Source organism: Pocillopora verrucosa, chromosome 13 (assembly GCF_036669915.1).
Source record: "Pocillopora verrucosa isolate sample1 chromosome 13, ASM3666991v2, whole genome shotgun sequence".
NCBI lineage: Eukaryota > Metazoa > Cnidaria > Anthozoa > Scleractinia > Pocilloporidae > Pocillopora > Pocillopora verrucosa.
The window spans coordinates 7,493,071-7,513,433 of record NC_089324.1 but is presented as its reverse complement, the minus strand read 5'-3'; the positions used below and the strand labels follow the sequence as shown (position 1 = coordinate 7,513,433).

Here is a 20,363-nt window from a genome sequence, read left to right as displayed (position 1 = left end):
TTATTTTAATTGAAAATAATCCATTGTGTCAATAATTATTAGTATGAGGACCCATTAGATCATTGCCTTTATATATTTTGGTGAATTTTACTTTCCAATCAGTGCTTCATCTTCAAGTTCTGCGTCAACATCATCTTCGGCGTCTACGTCATCGAGTGTTTCAACACCAACAACAACGAGGTATAAATTATACTTTTGCTTCCTTACGTTATCATTACCTTGTACATCCGCTTCTTACAGGTTACTATTAATATTTTGAAGCAACCTTTTACTTTTTTTCATTTAGTTTTTAAGAAGAAACCTTTTTTGTTTCAAATCACTTTAATTTTAATATCTGTGGACGAAGTCAACCTTTTTTTTTATTCGTCATTCGTTATTCTAATTTTATGTCAAAGTGTCTATTTCTGGCCTGTAGACGTTAATGTTCAGATATCTATATAATGTTTTTATGTCTAGAGATAAATTGTAGGAGTTTAACCTATTTGTTCTTTTAATCTTTTCAAATGAAGCTTTGTTTGAAAGTTACTGTTCCCTTTAATATTTTCTCATGGCTTTTTTGAAGTGCTTCTACATCAAGTTCTGTGTCAACATCATCAAGCGTTTCAACGTCATCGTCAGCATCGACATCATCAAGTGCTTCTACATCGTCGTCAGCGTCGACATCATCAACTGTCTCAACATCGTCATCAGCGTCGACATCATCAAGTGCTTCCACATCATCATCAGTGTCGACCTCCTCAAGTGTGTCAACATCGTCGTCAATTTCGACTTCATCGAGCATTTCGACATCATCATCGGCATCAACTTCATCAAGCGCTTCAACATCATCGTCAGTGTCGACATCCTCCTCTGTTTCGACACCAACTACGACGAGGTAAGGACTTAATCTTCTTTAGTTTTCAATAATATGATATTATGATATTGAAACTAAAGTTTTGATCGAAAAAAATCTAAGTTAGGCATTTAGAAGTAAACAATTCCATCGATGGGAATAAAATAATTTATATACTGTAAACTTTTTTAAAGTTCTTGAAGTGTAGATATAATGCGTCCTCTTCTTCTTCGGCAACAACATCATCAAGCACTTCAACATCGTTGTCGATGTCCACATCATCTAGCGTTTCAACATCGTAATCAATTTCGACCTCATTGAGATTCTCGACATCGTCGTCGGCATCAACATCCTCAAGCGCTTCAATATCATAGTCAGTGTCGACGTCTTCTGTTTCGCAAGATTTCATTTTATCACAAGTCGAGACCGTACGCTTACACTTTCAAGCAATAAGCCGAGGGTCTCGTTATTCCTGCAATTGAAAAACTCTTATGCGCCATTCTAATGATTGTAAAACTCCGTACAAAGCAAGTTTTGTTTGTAAAAATTTTGGTAAGTTTTCAAAGAATTAAGCGTGTACAGTTTACACAAGGAACTGATCGATTTTCTTTTTCAGTGTGTCCACGTCAAGTTCATCAAGTGTGTCAACTTCCTCAAGGTATTGAAGATTGGTCAAAAATTTTCATGTTTATGAAAAACAGATATTATTATATGTTTTTCAAGGCCGTATTTATCTGCCTTTCTGACGCCTGAGATCGTTTAATTCTCCTCTAGTGTATCGACTTCAAGTTCTGCATCAACCTCATCAAGTGTGTCAACCTCTTCAAGGTATCAGCAAATTATCCATCATTCTATGGAGGACTATTTTGATCACTGTTACTTTATTCTTTTTTTCGTAATTTATAGTAGATGGTATAAATTTATCGGTGAACGTTGTATTTTTTAATCAGCGCTTCAACTTCAAGTTCTGCGTCAACATCATCATCGACGTCATCGAGTGTTTCGACACCAACAACGACAAGGTATGAATGACATTTTAGTGACCTTTCTCCTGGATCTCTTAAGGTGTTTATTTTATTTTGATTATTCTTTTTACGGCTTAACATAATCATCACGAAAGGGATATATAGACTTTTGTCTCAAACTTTGTATAAAAGTAGCCTTTCTTCACTCCGTCGTGAGTTTCAACATCTTTGTCTTGTTCTTTGTTTGCTAATTCTATGATGAAGTTAAGTTGCCCTTCAGATATATAGTTTCATGAAGCGAGAGTTTACTTTTTATTCAAAAGATTTTTAAATAACCAGTCATCATTTTGAATAAATTGTGACACATTTTAGTGTCTCTACATCAAGTTCTGCTTCGACGTCTTCGAGTGTTTCAACTTCGTCGTCGGTGTCAACTTCCAGCTCTGCTTCGACATCGAGCTCAGTGTCGACGTCCAGCTCTGCTTCGACATCCAGCTCAGCTTCGACATCCAGCTCTGCCTCGACATCAAGTTCAGCATCCACATCTAGCTCTGTCTCGACATCGAGCTCAGTGTCGACGTCCAGCTCTGCTTCGACATCCAGCTCAGCTTCTACATCCAGCTCTGCCTCGACATCAAGTTCAGCATCCACATCTAGCTCTGTCTCGACATCAAGTTCTTTGTCGACTTCATCATCAATCTCAAGCTCATCGAGCCTGTCGACCTCGTCAAGGTATGATGATTCCCAAAGCTTGTTTTGGGTGCTTTAGAGTATTATTTTGTTATCGGGAACGAACTTTGTGGTTTAAAATGAACCCGACTGCGATCTCGCTTAAAGGGGAGTAATATATTGAACCTTCACTTTCTCTTCAGTGAGTAATTGCAGTGATCTTGGAGAGGAATTTAACAGGAATCGGTGATCTGCGCCATAAGCTTTTGTTGCAACTCAGTAAATGAAAACATTTAAGAAATACGCAGCTTTTGATAATCTTAACTCATTTTTTTTTATTTCATAAAGTAAAACGCCGACCTCAACTTCTCTTAGTACGTCATCAAGGTACGTTTCATTCTTTCAACCGTTGTTACCTGAAACTTATTCAGATTTTTAGTGGTCAAAAACTCACAAACCAAACGTATTCTTAGTTATGCTTTGAAAGAAATAGCTTTTAACAGTTTGATGTAATTGTCTCCTCGCAGCTCGAGTATTAGCTCCTCAATTTCTTCTTCAATCTCACCGACTACATCCTCGTCAGTTTCGACATCTGTCTCAAGTAGTAAGTGCTTCAAATATTTTAGCAATCGTTAATCTTTATTTAGAGGAATTTTCTTGAGTATCACACTTCCCTTCAAATTCTCCCCCCTCCCACCTCATAAAGCTTAAAGCCCTATGTATGAAAAATTATTCGCGTTAATCAATGGTTTTAAATAACTTTCGACTTTTTTATTGTGAAAGCTTTCTTGTCGGGGCGTTATTTTTTTAGCAACAACACTTGCTGAAATGTTACAAATCTAGATCGAACTAAATGTTTTTCACATCCCATTGTCACGGCATGCCGCCTTAAAAACCCCTTTAGCTACATTTGCACTTGTGATTAAAAATTGAAAAGTACCCATACCAAAAAAAGAGGTTCTTTTCTAACCACAACTGACCTTTTTTGAACAAATTAGGAGGTAATTCTCTCAAGGTGTCTAGTTTTGTCGTGTACGCACGTCACAATTTCTGAAATGCAGAATTCCCACACTTTTTGGAAGTAATTTTGTTTCACTTTTTCTTTGGCTTCCAGGTTCGATCTGTCCGATTTGTGTATACACAAATAGATTCAATGAAACTGAAAAGCATCACGTAAGTCGAGACTGAGATCCCGATCTTTTTATAACTGTTACCACATATTTCTCGCACTTTTGAAAAAGATTATTTGTTCCTGTATACTCCATGAACCTCCTTGTTAGTCAGGTGGTCATAACATGTGAATCCATGACAACATTCTGATACATAATGCTGATATAAGAGCATCGGGCTCTCGAATACTCAACCAACTTTTGAGCCAAGCGTGACTGAGTCAACCTCCCTCTCCTAAGATCTGATCAATTCTCCTTCTGGCTGCTACTCAGCTACTCATTTCCTTGTTAATTAGTCACAAGAATTTTGTGTTGGATCACGATAAAATCTACTTGATAAGTTTGAGTATTCTTAATACCAAAGTGCTAGGTGATGCATGAATGTGACAGAGAGAAGCAACAAGTTAATGCTTCTGGGAGTTAAAGGGTGAAAGGAGTGAAATCGGTATTATGAGAGGAGTATCAGTCGTTACTTCGTAAAATTGAGATTCTGCTGATCCTTACCCACCAAACTCACACATTAAGAATGTGTGTTATACATTGGTTTCACGACTGACTGTTTTCAAGAATAGCACTTTCTTCAATTTACGATTGCATTGGTAACTTATTTTAAAGCATTTTTCGTTTGCTTATAGGAGGGAGAAACCTGGACGGATGGGCCTTGCAAGACTGTCAAATGTAAAATGGTTTTTAATGATTGCTTTGAAAACAACCAAGTCGCTCAAATAGAAGTCTACATAAAGGAATGTTCTGAGTGTCCTAAGGTAAGTGGATTGCTATTAAAATTGAATGCATTTCTATTTTTTACTTTGTCAAGATAGTTTGTAGATCTGTCGAAATGTTGCCTGGCTAAACACCTAGATAGAGCTTTAATTATTAGCCACCACTAGTCCATTACGACACCCATCAGCGATAATATACAATATTCTTCAAGTATCGGAGCTCGAGATTTTAATTCCTACTCTTTAAAAGTAGTCTCAATTATAGCAGTAGCTGACCGTTGGTTTACTATGGTTACTTCAGTCCATTACATTCAAAGCCAAGTAAATAGTAACTTTAGTTTGATTTAACAAAGTTAAGCTTTTGATTAGCCGAACCCAGCTCGAATTCATCATCTGAAGCCTCCGATCAACCGGTCTGCGTTCATGTTGTGCTACAGTTGCACCTAACCAAACCACACATATCATTTCTACATAAATGTCTTAATGCTGGTCACTAAGGTAGATATCGCTGGGAGCTAAGTTTTTCAGAGCGCCACATTACGAAAAAGTGTTTCATTGACAAAATTTCGAAAGTCATTCACGTTTGAGAAATGCAGCTTAGAGTAAAAATTAAAAACAAACATTTTCTCCTCTTTGAAGGGATACGAACGACCACCATCAAAGGATCAATGCTGTCCACAATGCGGTTTGTATTTCTATTCTTCATACAATTATTTCTAAGTAGGGGGGGAGGGGAAAGGGTGGGATTAACATGATCGGTCGTGTACATGGATTTCTCTTTCGAACCAGCAACTCAAAATATAAACCGAATTCACTGTTTTGTTGGCAACGAAGTGCCATTCTCTTTCAAACCTTCCAGTGTAGTATCATTCATAACCTATTAAAACAATCTAGAAATAATCTTTTTTTTTACAGTGGTTTTGCAGGCCCGACGTTTTAAAGGACGCTGATTTAGTTTACAATAATGGCTCGTATAAAGACGATATGTTTAATTTATTTTATAGTAAAAACGGAAGACGATGAGAACATCTGCAAACTCGGCCATAGGGCGCCAAGTATCCTTAAATTCCCTGACGGCTGTGAATCAGAATCCGAGGTTAGTCTCACTGAATGCAGAGGTAATTGTGAGTCGAGCACTATCGCAAAAACTCTGCCAGAAGGCTACGGAAGTAAAAACTGCAAGTGTTGCAAGCCGTCTAATAATACCATTGTGACAATCAATTTGATCTGCAAAAATGGAAATGAAACAACGAGAAAAACGGCCGACTTGGATATCATCACGGAATGTGGATGCGGGAGACAGGCATGCGAATCAACACCTTCACACGCAAATGAAGAATTTGTGAACCAAAATGGTGAGATCATGGAAATGAAGAAGAAGCGCCGTCGCCGCGCCTTGTCGCGTCTCTTTGCCCTTCCTCCGTAACGAAAAGTAACAAGGGACATATATTCACTGATAGTGTAGAAAAGAGATAAATTTTGGGCTGAAAAGGAGAAAAAAGGATAACAGAAATGTCAATGGAGTTGAAGGGAACGATGGGATATTTATGTGTACGAGTAATTCTCTAAAGGGACTGGCTTTCTTGAAATAAACTTCACTGAAAGGGATGTAGATTGTGCTTATTCATTTTAGAACTCTGCTTTAGTAAAGAACTTAGTGACAGGTCCGTCAACCCAATAAGGCTCTATTGGATAAATTCTTAGTGGTAACTTTTTATGAATTCACCTTTTGCTCCAATACCACGGCGTAAAGGTTTCATTATTCTAGTCGTGGACAAAGTGTTACCGACTCATTCTCCCGAGCCAATCTTCTGACTATACGAATAACTTTAAAATTAAAAATCAGCTGACGCGAAAATTTCTGCTTGTTCATAAAGTAAATGGCATCTTATTCGATCAAGATTTCGACTTCGTAGTGATCTGGTTTATTCATGCACAATTTATCAAAGTTTACCAAGGTTCAAATAATGAAAGTTGTGACTTTGTCTTTCAATTGTAAGGATTTCAAAATGATGTTCAGCACCCATATCCAAAGCGAAGATCTATCATTCTAACTCTTTTGATCCACTCTTTATTTTGTTGTTTAATAATATATTTAAAAAATCTTTTTTCCGTTAGTTTAAACTGTAATCTCCTCAAAACAAGTTTTGACGGTGTCGCTCAAAAGATATGTCCGCCATTTTCGATAACTCGCAAGTCTGTCACTATGCAAAGTTTCAGAGAGCAGAACCGGTCAGACTGGGTTAGGTCTGATTACCGCTTTCTGATTGGTTAACAGCTAAATTAGGATGGTTGGGCGGCCCGTTCACTCCACCCTACTCCACTCTCTTACACTGGTGCTCATGTATATCCAAGCCTAAACATCTCAAAACAATTGAATACAATAAAAATAACATACCTATATCTCATTTTCCCCCGACATACACCAAACACATTGTATCTCATTTAACCTGCCTGTTTGATGAGTACTTCAGGTAGAATAAAGTGATCTATTCATCAATGTATACTTGTGCGATGTTTCAGACAATCAGTTTGATGATGACATCAGACGTCAATGTAATTTCAATAATATGTGAAGGAATTTCCATTATTAGTCGACAATGGAAATAATGTATGCAGGCATGTCCAATACTAATCGATAAAACAAGCTTGGATGATCCCAGACAACTACTCGCTTATAAAGTAAAATACGTTTTTGTAAGTCATCGCGGTAAATAACACTTTCATAAGAGAAATGTAACCGTTTCTCACTATGTGGTCACTTTCGACTGCTAATCTTCTTCAGGCGATGAAGAACTATTCACTCTAAAGTGAAAATCTGTTAAGTATTTCTGCAGCATTCAGTTCTTAGGCTTTTGATCCAAAATTATAGTTTTATCTACAATATGCAAATTAACCGTCAAAATTTATTATTTGGTTTACAAGTGGTCTCAGACGTAAGTTCATTTAACCCGTTGCATTTCGTTACCTATGGATTCGATCAAAAAAAGCGAATAATCATGTACAAAAAACACGTAGCTCCTCAAAGCACTCGGTAAACAGGGCCCCAAAGTTTTATATTGAAATTTGTTTATTTGGTGAAGCCTGTACTCAGCCTGACCCTGGATTAGTCTAACCTTGGAAAAAATCTTCGCGCACACTTAACGACCCGCGAGATTTTATGCTCAAGATATGATAGTTTGAAGATTCAATCATTTTACAATGGAAGTGTTGACGCAAAGTCGTTATTGTTTTCTAAAAGTCTCTGGAATGTGGAAGAGGGCTTTAGCAGTCCCCAATAATTTAAGCTGAATAATTGACGCAGCAAAAGGCACATTGCAAACAAATACTAGTCTCTTGTGTCTTTAATGAACAAACATCGTTTGATATAAAGGTTACTCTTCTGAGTCAACAATATTTTAGACAAGTCTATAAAAATAACTTTGCATTTCTTAAACTATTAACTAATATACACGTATCTGAGGACACTATGTCATATTAAGTACAGAGTCCTGTAAAAATACTTCACCTACACTCGTTCAGTGAAGGAAGAAAATCTATTACCTCTGATTAAAGCCGAGCCGAATACACTGAAAATAATAATATGAATATCCTTTAAAAACTCTAAGATAACCTAACAAGCACATTGCTGTATAGAAATGGCCAGTCGTAGAAATAACAAAGTGTTGTCAACGTATTGCGTGAGTAGGGGGGGGGGGGAGGGAGTTTATATACACAATTATAAACCAAGTATTGATCTCTATGTACAAGATCATTCGTCGAAAAAAATATAGTCATAAAAAGTACTTTCCAAACGGAGATAATCATGACCTTTTTCCTTTAATTGCAAGTATAACCTAAAACAAAAGAGAGAAAAAAAATTCAGTACAGCTCAGCTTCCTTTGGCCGGCAGCAAATCATCGTGGATGCTGCTTGTGAAAAAGATTTCAGCCACATGATTTTTTCTGCCTTCAGATAGCTTCAACTAATCAGCTGAGTTGTAGCAAGAATTAACGATAGTTATGCAAACACGACCCGCACTCGAGGGTTCGCATATCTGTCACGGGTTTTCCAAACCCCCACGCGACCCACACTCGAGGGTTCGCATATCTGTTACGGGTTTTCCCAACCCCCAGGCCTTTTATAAATGGGCGTGGATCTTACGCCTCGCAACAGAGCGACTATTCTCCAATCAAAACAAAGCTATCAACCTAGAAGGGCGCACGTTTAATCTCATTAATTTTATAACAAGAAATATCTCAAGACGGGTAGCATGATTATGGTCTCACACGACAAATGATTCCAAAAACATACTAACTCGCACAAGCTTAGTGGCTAAAAATGGAAAGAGAGTATTCCGGTTTCCGCAAAATCGCATTGCGAAGAACCTTCCTGGATGGCGTTCGGTTTAATCCCCCCTACCCTCTTTCCCGCCCTCCAGCAGTTTCGTCAAGTTTCCCGAAAGTTCACCAGTACCCATTGATTATCCTAAGTTAGAGTAGAGGGGTACTGTGCGGGGTACAGAAAGAGCTCAATGTCACGCTCAAGAAAAATAAAAAGGCACAAACGAGGTGGAGTTTAGCGGGGAAATCATTGTCTGCCATCTTTTCCAAGATTTCAAAAAGGACAATTAAAGTCAAAACTCACAAACATTGAACATGTTATTCCGGGACGAATTAATTCGTTTCAGCTGCTGCCGCAGCACTGGAGCGAGGACTGGGAATTGCTAGATCCAAGATCCACGTCATGCAGCAGTGGAGGGCCTGAACAAACACAAATAGAGAGAATTAAAAACCATATTTGTTACAGAAATGACAATCCAATGAGACAATACTTTAGGGTAGGTTGGGCTACAACAACATCGATACGAGAGCTGGACAGTCCTCAACAGTAGTATGTTTAAGTATGCTTAATAGATGTCTTAATGGATGAGGGATATCAAGGATTTCGACATTTTAAAAATTACCCCCATACTTATCAACGTATCTGTTGCTGCGGATTTATAAGCGTATTTGTGACAATGCGCGAACGTTACTCAGCACCGTCGACCGCCTTCTTCTTCTTATGCACCTTCCATGTTCAAAATTAGTGACAGCCCTGATCAAGATTTAAACGGTACCTGTTGCCATCTGGAGTTAAGTTCGTCCATCGTCTGTTGTACTGGTTGGAATTCCGACGGTGAACAATACTCTCGCATGGCTTTTCCTTCTTGAAGCAAAGTTTTAAGCTTCGCATAGTTCATATTGATGAGTCTTTGTAAGCCCTGAGAGGGAATAAATGTCAACTTGAGATAAAAACATGGATCATGATGTCTAGTACATTCTTCTCATTTTTAGAAAGCCCGCGTTCGGATTTTTGAAGCTATGCAAGATCTATTATTCAGCAAATGACGTCAAAGTCAGGACGAGCTAATACACAGCTCTGTATGACATTCGGAACCAAGCGTCAGCTCTATGGATATTGTAAGGAGAAGTTACTTGTCAATCACTTCTGGAAGCTAAAGGGTTAACAGAGCCTTAGTACCTTAAGTTTCTCCAGCTGAACTCTTGGTTCCACCTCTGAAGTATAAGGATCGAGGGTAATCAGCTTGAGTTCCGCTTCTGTTAAAAAGCTGTACACCTCTTGACGAAGAACCTCGAATTTCTCCGCTTTATCTGACAACTTGCTGTGGCGGTGGACAAGATTTTCTACGCGACTACGAATCGCTCCCCACCGGCTCTGTATTGACTCCACTCCAAGTCTGATATCGGAAGCAGAAGTAGTATTGGCTTCCAGCTGCAGATATTTACTCCGCTTGATGATACGTTCCAGCTGCGAACGATGAGAGTTTATGTCTTCCAGAAACTCCTAGAGGAAAATCAGAGACAGAATTATTTGCGTATCCTAATTTGTCGTAGAAATGATAAGTTTCAAAACAATGGACACTCTAAGTCGGGTCAAAATCTTCCCCCCCAAAAAAAACCGAGCTAAAAAAAAATGGCTGATTATAATCGTGCAGAATAATCAGGATTCCAACTATTAGGTCAGCCTCACCTCAAATCTTTTCAATTTACTCTTTGAGACCTCCAAGTCTGATGACATTGCTGCCTCGGATTTCTTGACAGCGGTTTCCGTCTCGTCAATCCACTCCACAAACTTCTCGTACTCGTTCCAAAACTCTCTGCACAGCACCATTCTTTCTTCCGCTTGCCTTCTCTTCGCTGAGACAGTGCGACGAACATTTATCCAGCGGTTTTCAAAACTCTCCTTAGTCCTTTGCAGACTTTGACGATCCTCTTCTGAAGGGCACGCCATGCGATCCCGGCGAAGTTTCTAGAAATGAATCAGACATACATTTTGTTATAAATCACCGACATTGTTGTTAATTCTTTAATCCCTAACTGTGACTGACTTCTTATTTTTCCTCACAGCATCACTCTCTAATAAAATTTACAGGGCATGAGAATAAAGGAAATGATCCCCAACTTAAGAAGCTCCTGATTGTCAAACACATTCTCTTTGTCATTACCATAGAAAAAGTAGAGAAAACAGAGTGGAGAATATGAAATATTATTTAAGGGTGTAAAGGTGAAATGCTGATCCTTGTCATCTTATAGAAATATCCGAACACTTGCGAATGAGTCACGCCGCCGAATAGGCTTCCTGATTAATCGAGTGGATTAGCAAAAATTTACAAATGTAATAGTGGCGACCGAAATTAAATATTCAAGGCCAGAGAAAAATTAACATCAAAACAAGAAAGTACACAAGTGTACTTAAAAAAAGAGTGTAGTAAACTCCATGAGTAACACCGTAGTTTATATGATAAAAGTTATTACTGAATAATAAATGCTTCTTCACTTAAAGAATACCTCGCACAATCGAAGAACCGTTTGTACGTCAACGGCGCGTCGCTCTACATCTGATTCAGTATCCTAGATTCACATAAACAGTTCATTAGCACATCCTTAAGTGAACTCAGGTCAGTTGGTCAGATTTTAAGCTGACATGTTTCCCTTAAAAGCACAAGTTTACCTTTACACGTACTACACAATAAAGTGGAATTTCATTCAAGCCCCTCAAAAGTTCTATGATAAGTGTGTTGGTCAAGTCACTACGTTTCAACCTGACTTGCCAAGTTTTGGGCAAATTTTGTCCCCTAAAAAACGTTTTTCCGTGACAAGCATTGGTGTTCAAAACTTGGCATGTTCCGCACAAGGTAACAATTGTCGAAGAGAAATTTCCCTGCGGTAGTTCCCTCTTTCATATTGCCAAACGAAAACATGCCAAAACAATCAAATTTACAACTGCACTGCGATAGAAAGGTTGCCAAGCGAAAACTTCTTGAAAAGTATGGGAAGGAAAAACTTCTCACAAGTTTTTAAACCGTACCGCCTGCCAAAATTGTACTAGTTCAAATACGACTTCATTTCAGCTTGTTTTCGGAATACAAAGGAGTGAGTATTAAATGAACGACACAATGAAATGACGATCAGCAAGAACAGAGAAAAGGTGTGTTCCGACATTTTGATAATTACCTTCATTTCCTTCACTTTCCTTTGAAGCTCAGGAAGAATACACGAGCCCACGACAGAAAACTCCCTCAATTTCGTCTCCACCTCGGCCATCCATGTATTTAGTTGCTTCAGTTGAATCTCCAATAGTTTCAATCCGTATCTAGTTTCCTCTGCCTTCTTGTATGTGATTCCCAACTGCTGACACAAAGCGCGCCAACGGTCATTCAGGTGTTTCTGTTTCTCAGCAACTGCACCTGCGTAAGGCGTACCACCCGCCTTGCTAATGACGTAGTACGCACTTTCGTTCAGAGTCGACCTAGTGTTCTCGTGACCTTCTATGTCAGCTACATAAACCTGCGTGAAAATAAATACGACGGTTAACTTCCATGCGAAGGAAATATGCCACAGTTTCACCATGTTTCTCTTGAAGAGCTTTCCTTAGGTGATTTCTGTGGTGACAAAAAGGTGGATACAGCTCCAAAAGTGTTAATTAAAGCTTTTTGAAATAATATCCCTGCGTAATAAAAAAGTATACCGAATAACATTTTGAAGAAAAATAACTACACAACCACTACATGCATGCAAGTAAATATGTTTCCGACTGGAATCTGCGACATTATCAACGGTGCAGACAAACAGACAAACAAGCCAAAGATCTAAAACATCAAACCTGAAAGACAGTATCTCCTTGATCATCCGGTATACTGAGAAACGACTCTTCAAGATCACGTGTTACCGACGACTCAACATTAACCAACCAATCAGAGAGGGATCCATGTAGTTGACTAAACAGTTGGAAATGTCTTATGATCTCAGCCAAGGACTGCATGGAACTTGACAACAGGTGACAAACGCTTCCCCATAGGGTGGTCATGGAGGAAACTTGTTTCTTGATCCGTTCTGAGTCGTATTGGTCCGTTGATTTCGAAAGCTCCTCCGCCCGCCAGGCGATTTTATCCAGCTGAGGTTTCCGTTCATCGATCTCTCCAGCGATAGCCTATGGATGGTAAATAGAATTTTTAACCGCAAACTTACTTATCCTTTAACTCCCAAATAAATATTTACTTATAGCTGCTCTTCACAACATCATTTAATCATACAGCAAACATGTAAGGATATTATGCAGATTCATCAGCTAAAGCTATCCCGAAGAAACATCAAATTCTCTTGCAAAGAAAAATTTTCGCAACTAGAAGGGGTATTCAGATCATAGGACTAACAGAATAAAAAAAAAGCTAATAAAGAAATACGTTCATATCCATCAAGAATCCACCGTCCGCGCTCGGTATTTGTGATAAATTATTGATGCAGCCTTTCCTATGACCTTTCTCACCAACAGAGTGTTGGTTTCCCTGACAACCTGCATTTCAAAAAAGGGACAGAGCGAGATAATTTCACCTATCGTTTAAACTGGCACTCGGAGTCTGCGAGGAAGTTTCTTAGTAAGTTATGCGCTGTAAGTAATTTTTTGTTAGATAATTTATATATTGGAATTAATGTATGATGTTGCCAATAAATAAATAAATAATAAATAGATGGAAATTTTCCACACGACTGATATGAGAGATAAGGTTGGTCCAAGAAAACGCTCGATCATCGGTGGAGTATGAGGGGAACTTCCTCCAAGTAATACACTGCTGATAGCATCTACTATTTCCCTCAGTTTGACTGGTCACTGAAATTCATATGTTCTTTGTTTTATACAATTAGAAGTACTAGTTCGAAATTCGCTTTCACTGATAGGTTCTGTCAAGATTAAGCTTGTTTTCTTTTCACCAGAGCAAACTGAAAACGCATGTCGAAATACGCATCAACGTTCAATCGAAAAATATAACACTAAGAAGCAAGGTACCTTCATGGTGCCTAGCTCCCTCTCAACGTCACGAACCGTTAGGGCCTTGGACTGCGCTCTAAGTATTTTTTCCTTCTCCCTCAACCACACCATCAGGTTCTCACTGAGTGACGTGTACTCCTGCCAATCTTTTAGTGAAAGCTCCAATTGCTGCTGGTTGCCTGTCACACGATTTGTTATCATTACCCATTGCCTCGTTACCTTGTCGAGTTCACTGGTGGCTTTGTTACCTAAATTTCCTGGTGCTTCTTCGATTATTCGCTGACCAGTAGAGCAGAAGTTGTTGTACTCCGGTCTGTGAGCATGGATCTCTTTTTGGCACATCTAGTAGAAAAAATCAACTATTCCTGGCAAAACTATAACACCTATTTTCATACTCTCACTTTAAGTGTTAAGAACGATGACGCGCTGAGCCAGCAAACAAGAGTAGAGGGATGGTATCCAGATAGAGTTCACTACTTTTCTCTGACTATGTACGTTATGCCGCTGATAATTACTTCATGACATATCCAGTAGTTATTTGGCGTCGTGGTTATTTCCATTCAGTATAGGGTAAACATTAAGGGTTGCTAAAACAGAATAGCGCTAGAGAGGTAACGGAATGATCCTCGGAAGTGAAATGCAATTAAAAAAAAAATCAGAAATTTCCTTAATTGTAGTTGACCTTATGGGATAATTTTGTTACCTGTTATCAGCTTAAAGTTAAAATAACAGTCTTATTTTATTTCATTACGATCTATTTGTTTGTCCTGGGAGCAAAAGCCTGAGGGGTATGAAAAAATGAGTAAAAAAAAGGGAGAAGTGTGGCAAAGTTTGGTATGAATTCCAAATAATGAACTTGAAGATTTGTTTTTCAACATTATTACCTTAACATGTTCAAAGTGGACCTTCATCTGTTGAATGCTCGCAGACGATGGAACTGTGAATCCGCTGTGCGTTTCAATTCCATCCATCCACTTTATCAACGCTGAACTCAGACCTTGAAATTCTTTCAACCTTTCATTCTGCCGACCAACTTGCTCTTTGTGTTCATCTGCTCTCTTCAGCACAGAGCTCCATAACTGACGAACGCGCGACATGTTATCATCAAGGCGTGTCTTGTAATTACTCCCTGTGTGCGCATCTTGATCAAGATCTTCTGACTGACGAAGCAGAGAGTCGAAATCCACACGGTATCTTTCGAAGTTGGATTGGAAATCCTTCACAAAAAGACAAAACAAAGTAAGTAAATAAAAAAGTGACGTTCGACTGAAGAAATTAAAATACAAGCAACTGCATGAAGCCTACGATCTTTGCTAACCAGCAAATCATAATGATAACAACAATGACGGCAAAAACCACAAAAAAACTAAACAATAAAACAAGAATAAAAAAACAATAAACCAAAACGGAAAAGGGATTAAAACTTGAAAACTCGGAGAATATCCTTAACTTGCTTCCAATACTGGGACAAGTGAACATAAACGTCTGAATCAACGAAAATATTAATTATAAATAGCAATAACAATAACAACGACGACAGCAGTAGTAGCAGAATATGGACAGATAAAATACCCACCTCTACACGATCATGATTCACAGCCACATCTGTCTGATCAAGGCTCGAATTCTCCGTTCCTTGCAGAACATTTTGTAGGACTGCACAAATTTTCTGGTGTTCTTGATCAAATTCCACTTGTCTCCTGATCGCCCGTTTGTTATCTTCAATAGAAGACGAGAGTTTCCTTCTGAATTGATCCCAGCGTTCTTCAAGCTGTGCTACCTGATCTTTCATCTCTTGAAATTCTTTCTGGTGAGTTCCATTTATCATATCATCGATGCCGTTGTTCAAGGACTCCAGTCTATGATTCGATTCGTCGAGATCTTTCAAAAGTTCCTAATCAAACCAAGAAAATTTAAAAAGTTCAGATTTGTAAGTACATCTCTGTATTTTCTTTTTTGTAGCTCAAAAGACTATCATGACATAGGCCCCTTTCATTAGTAAAGGATCAGTATTATTTTACTTATTCTAAGACCTTGAAAGAAGGCGAATTCTACATTTGAAACATTGAAATATTATTTTGGTAGCTGTCAACAACCCACACACATGGGTATCATAGAAGTTCAACTTCTTCCCTTTTCCTTATTTTATTGCTTTTTCCTGGTTTCTTAAATTATTCAAGAAGTGGAATTAAAAGAAATTTGTGAGATCACAGAGTTTTTGAGCAGGAGTAAGGCAATCTCACCTCTTGTAGCTCCAGTTTCTCAGAATTTTCCAAATCTCTCTCGTTTACGGCTCTTGTTTCAGCGTCATCAAGCCAAGTGATAAGGCTGTTAACCGACTCTTGTAGTTGCGTGAAGCTGCGCGTGGCTAACGCAATCCTGTGAATGGGATCGAAAGAAGAGTGATGAATACTTACTGAATAAAATCTGACGCAGATAAAGTATGGATAAAAAAAGGAACATTCCTCAAACCTTGTTTTAGTGAGCGTACATGGAGGGGGAGGGGCAACTGGATATATAAGAACAGAGAAGATGTGGCCGTATGTGGCTTAGGTTCATCTGGTTGTCGTCCTTACTTAAACGGTTTATCGCCGTGTTTTTCGATCTTGTAAACGCATTTGCTGATTTATTTTGTTATCATAGCACTAGTAATAATCAAGCTTTTTTCTTAAGATAGAAAAGTAGAGGTGGCATTTAGAAATAATAATCATAACATAAAAATAGTAAAAATGATAATAATAATAATAATAATAATAATAATAGTAATAATAATACGCACTGCTCGTGTTTGGTTCGAAGCTGTTCTTCAAACGAGGAAAATGACTGATTGACTTCATTCCTAAGCGGGGTGATGTGATTGGCTCCAGATTGGATCTTTTCTCTCAGTGAGTCTGCCATTGTGTTAATCGATGTCAGCCAATCACGGTGAAGTTCCAAATCCTGCCGCACTTGCTAAAATCAATCAAGGGCATAGGAAACATTAGTTCTATATAAAATTAATTCTTTCTCTGAAAGACAGATTGTTTGTTGGCGTTGATTGGCCAAGGCTAACTTCGTGCGCCAACGTAAAGGTATGAAGAACAGGCCATCGAAGGTGAAGGAAGCCTCCCCAGAACATTTGAGAAAGGAAAAAAAAATCGAATGCACTGAAGACTTAAGGAAATTATTTTCTCATGGAGCATTGCATTTGTGAAAGTCAATTTTCTTGACTCCTTTTTTCTGTTTCATAGAGAGGGGAGTTTACCTTAGCGGGGGTTTCTTTGTTTTAAAGTATCATTCACTAGGCTTAATTGTTTGCATTTATTTGCATTATCAATCTCGAGAGCTTAAAAGGTTATTTCAAAAATAAGTTGAATTTTCCCTACTTGACAAATAGCCAGCTGTTCTAACTGTTCGGTGAGTGACACGTCTACTGTAACAGACTCATTCAGCACAGCTGTTTGACTCTCGATCCATGCAAGGATGTCCGCGCACGATGTCTCAAACCTCTGCCACTTCAACAAAACGTCTTCCAGTTCCTTTTCTTTCTTGATAAGACGAGAAGATACTGAGCCATGACGATCTGTCAGTGACGTGATTTCATTCGTCAGGCGTTGCGACGCCGAAGGCTCACTGTTTTGTGCCCAGTCTGTCGCTAATTCGGTTACTTCGCTCACTCGTCCACTGATTTCCCCAATGTCAACTCGCAATGCCTTTAAGGAAAAGTCAAAAAGTCATTAAAAAATCTTCATCTTCACAACGAATCTGCTCAAGAGGTTGCGTCAATTGGAGGAAATCGCCAGTCTGAAACTGGAGAGCCCCTGCATATGACTTCAACCTGACCTTACGACAAATATTTTGCTCCTGTAATATTCGCAAGTGTTAACGCAAATTTCCGTCTTTTATTTGGAGCAAAGAACTCTCTCGAATCAACATATGACAATGCTTTTGGTACGCTTGCTGAAAGAAACGAATTGTTCGTTAGCAGTGTTGATACCGAACCCAAATTAATAGAGTTATTTTTTAAGACGCTGAAAAGGTATTTAATTGTCGTCACATATGTTTTTAGGGTGAATTTCCAGAAAGACTGTGGCAAAGCTACGATATGACAAATAATCACATCCTTTGATCTTCATGATAACAATGCCCACACACGTAAAAACGACACAAGAACAAAAAACTCATCTTTTCTTTCGAGTATACTGTAGCTGCAAGTGCTTGCATGCTTCTCTGGGATATTTCAGTTCCCTTGGTCTGGCTGTGTTAACCGTTTAGTTTCATTACATATTTGTTAAGTATCAAGGTTGTGTCACAGTTGTACGAATTCAGTTGTTAATCGTACATAGCTAACAAAGAATAGTTAGGAAGCCGTAAACAAGTTACAAATTTTCTTACTTGTAGCTGTTCGATTTGTGCCTTCAGTTCTTGAAAACTTCCATCGTTTGTTCTTTCCAATATCCCTTCGGTATCGCCCAGTACGTTCTTGATGTACTCAATAGAAGCTTCGTACTGTTTACATGCCTGTACAGAACTTTCCAGCCACACCTCATATTCGTCAACTTTAGTAGTCAGTTCGGACCATCTCTCCTGAACTGTTTTAATAGTCTCTTGTACTTCCTCCTGGTCGAAAGCGGTATCTCCACGCAGACGTTCAGCCGCTCTCACAACGTTCTTCACGGCCTCTTGTTGCGTTACTAAGAATCCTTTCATTGCCTTGGTAACGAGAAAAATAAAAACTTAATTAATTCCGGTTGCCACTCAGAGCTTGCAAAAAAATTCATTTCGGGTGCCTCAAAAAGCGAGTGACCGGTGGCGATTGTTTTCAGTATTGAATATGATTGGCTGAAAGTATGGAGTGCGTAAGCTGGACCAATCACTGAGCAAAGTCAAGCAAAATCAATACCATACCGAACCGCTTTCAACAAGCAAGTTTAAATTGCTTTGAAATGACTATTGTGTGCACCTTGCCCAGGAAGACTTGATTCGTAATTCATTTTACCAAAGAAAAATAATATCTTATCTTGTCAAGTTATCTTCGGAAGCAAATGCCGACGAGGTCCCTTTGCTTAAAAATCTAAAATTTTCCTTAAGGAACCACGCGACTGTGAACTTAATCCTTTCTATGTTTCCTTTATCAATCAGCAAGAAGGTAGGACTATTCCTCTGGATGACTCATCATCTGAAGCATGGTAAAGCGTGTGCAGGGAACTCTGGCAGTATCAAGATACGAATATAGCTACCCACCTTGACATCTTCCAAAGCGATCTCGAATTCCCTCTGAGTCACAATCCTCTGGTACTTGCTCAGCGTCTCTTCTCTTTGTTCAAACCATTCATTGATATTTTTTAGCTCCTTGTAAAGTTTCTGGAAGTCCACCCAACGGTTGAGTGCCTGCTTAAGCTGTTTCTCCTTTTCCGACAAAAAGGTCATGAGTTGTGTTTTCTGCGCGTTAAGCCGCCGCAATCCTCCGATGACGTTCCTTACAGACGCGTTTCTCCTCTCGTTTAGTGACTGGTCTACCCTCTTGTTAAGTAATTCCAGAATTTCCCGTTTGCTGTCGAATTCCTTTTCGATTGTCTGAATTATAGAGAAATCATAATCAGTGCCATTTTCATTTTTTAATCCCAAAACGCTACTGATAATGATACATACCTACCGTAGACAGACAATTTGCAAAACAAAATTCACGAAATACGACGGAAATGAAAGTACTTCTCAGGCCACTGTTAATAAAAAAACAATTTTAACCCTGATGTTTCTTGAGTTCCTTCTACCTCTGTTACTTTGTAAACGTTTATCAACAAGATTGCTTTATGTGTTCGAATGAAATACCTAATACACGCTAACACTAAATGGTCTAATGATACTCACCCTATATTTCCCTAACTGTTCTTTAGCATCTTCAAACGTGGCGCTGCTGAGAACCAAAACTGGCTTCTCGATTGTGTCCAAGGCGCTTTTAAACCACGCCTCCAATTGCTCAACATCGTCTTGGCACTTCAGGATTAGCAGATCGGTTTGTGCTCCTTGAAGCTCATTTTCACGGTCCTCAAGTAAGGCACACAATTCCGACCAGTTCTCGTTCAGTCGGGACTGACTTTCTATCAAATCTTCCGCATGTCCACGAGTTGTTTCTTCCAACTGCGACGCAATTTGATCCAAGTTGTCTTTGATGGACCGTTGACGCTCCACTTCACTTTGATAATGCTAAATAAAACGAAAGAAAACAAGTGTGTAACTGCTTATGAAGGCCACATTGAAGCTAGCAAGGTCCCTTGCTAAACTCATCCTGACAAAGAATACTGTGGCACTAGTTTTGAACAGAGAGACTTGTTAAAACGAAATTTCTTAGAGCTGTGAAGTAGGTGGCACTTTTCAGGGGTTTGCGTTTCCTCGTGCATTTTTAATGATTTCTTAACCCTCCCCCCCCCTAACATCAGTATGCATAGTCTCCATACTGCTCCCTATACATTCCCTAAGGTGGTGATGAGAATTTGTTTCATAATCCAGAGCTTCTCTAGTTGGTGACCATTTCCTTTATTCTCATTACCTTGAATGTGTCATTTGGGGGTGATATTGTAAGGAGAATTTAGATGCTAGTCACTCCTAGGGGTTAAAAGGTTAAGAAGTGCCCATGCTAACTTAAAGGAATACTTTTTCGCTTAAGTGCAGAATAAACAGGCTGTGTCCGTGATTTACCTTGAGATCTTGGCAGAAA

At 38.8% G+C, this 20,363-nt stretch overlaps 2 protein-coding genes across 3 annotated transcripts in view; one reads left to right on the top strand and one right to left on the bottom strand.

Moving 5' to 3' along the window:
- Nucleotides 1–5,965, top strand: part of LOC131798322 (platelet binding protein GspB-like) — a 38,729-nt gene extending 32,764 nt beyond the window's left edge. Inside the window, exons 79-90 of the mRNA XM_066159939.1 lie at nucleotides 103–180; nucleotides 563–874; nucleotides 1,449–1,490; nucleotides 1,607–1,660; nucleotides 1,783–1,854; nucleotides 2,170–2,529; nucleotides 2,815–2,853; nucleotides 2,994–3,070; nucleotides 3,581–3,639; nucleotides 4,271–4,399; nucleotides 4,997–5,042; nucleotides 5,362–5,965. Of these exons, the coding sequence (XP_066016036.1) occupies nucleotides 103–180; nucleotides 563–874; nucleotides 1,449–1,490; nucleotides 1,607–1,660; nucleotides 1,783–1,854; nucleotides 2,170–2,529; nucleotides 2,815–2,853; nucleotides 2,994–3,070; nucleotides 3,581–3,639; nucleotides 4,271–4,399; nucleotides 4,997–5,042; nucleotides 5,362–5,783 (1,690 nt within the window). The 3' untranslated portion in view covers nucleotides 5,784–5,965. The remainder of the gene's footprint in view (nucleotides 1–102; nucleotides 181–562; nucleotides 875–1,448; nucleotides 1,491–1,606; nucleotides 1,661–1,782; nucleotides 1,855–2,169; nucleotides 2,530–2,814; nucleotides 2,854–2,993; nucleotides 3,071–3,580; nucleotides 3,640–4,270; nucleotides 4,400–4,996; nucleotides 5,043–5,361) is intronic.
- Nucleotides 5,966–7,683: 1,718 nt separating this feature from the next.
- LOC131798326 (nesprin-1) overlaps nucleotides 7,684–20,363 on the bottom strand; it is a 76,639-nt gene continuing 63,959 nt past the window's right edge. For both annotated transcript variants that reach the window (XM_059115988.2, XM_066160395.1), the window contains 17 exons: nucleotides 19,517–19,852; nucleotides 18,890–19,222; nucleotides 18,041–18,358; nucleotides 17,032–17,358; nucleotides 16,446–16,618; nucleotides 15,910–16,045; nucleotides 15,243–15,560; nucleotides 14,551–14,883; nucleotides 13,685–14,008; nucleotides 12,503–12,829; nucleotides 11,854–12,186; nucleotides 11,188–11,250; nucleotides 10,370–10,648; nucleotides 9,860–10,183; nucleotides 9,456–9,599; nucleotides 8,984–9,099; nucleotides 7,684–8,193 (listed from right to left, as the gene is read on the bottom strand). In XM_059115988.2, coding sequence (XP_058971971.2) covers nucleotides 9,013–9,099; nucleotides 9,456–9,599; nucleotides 9,860–10,183; nucleotides 10,370–10,648; nucleotides 11,188–11,250; nucleotides 11,854–12,186; nucleotides 12,503–12,829; nucleotides 13,685–14,008; nucleotides 14,551–14,883; nucleotides 15,243–15,560; nucleotides 15,910–16,045; nucleotides 16,446–16,618; nucleotides 17,032–17,358; nucleotides 18,041–18,358; nucleotides 18,890–19,222; nucleotides 19,517–19,852 — 4,155 coding nt within the window. In that variant the 3' untranslated portion in view covers nucleotides 7,684–8,193; nucleotides 8,984–9,012. The remainder of the gene's footprint in view (nucleotides 8,194–8,983; nucleotides 9,100–9,455; nucleotides 9,600–9,859; nucleotides 10,184–10,369; nucleotides 10,649–11,187; nucleotides 11,251–11,853; nucleotides 12,187–12,502; nucleotides 12,830–13,684; nucleotides 14,009–14,550; nucleotides 14,884–15,242; nucleotides 15,561–15,909; nucleotides 16,046–16,445; nucleotides 16,619–17,031; nucleotides 17,359–18,040; nucleotides 18,359–18,889; nucleotides 19,223–19,516; nucleotides 19,853–20,363) is intronic.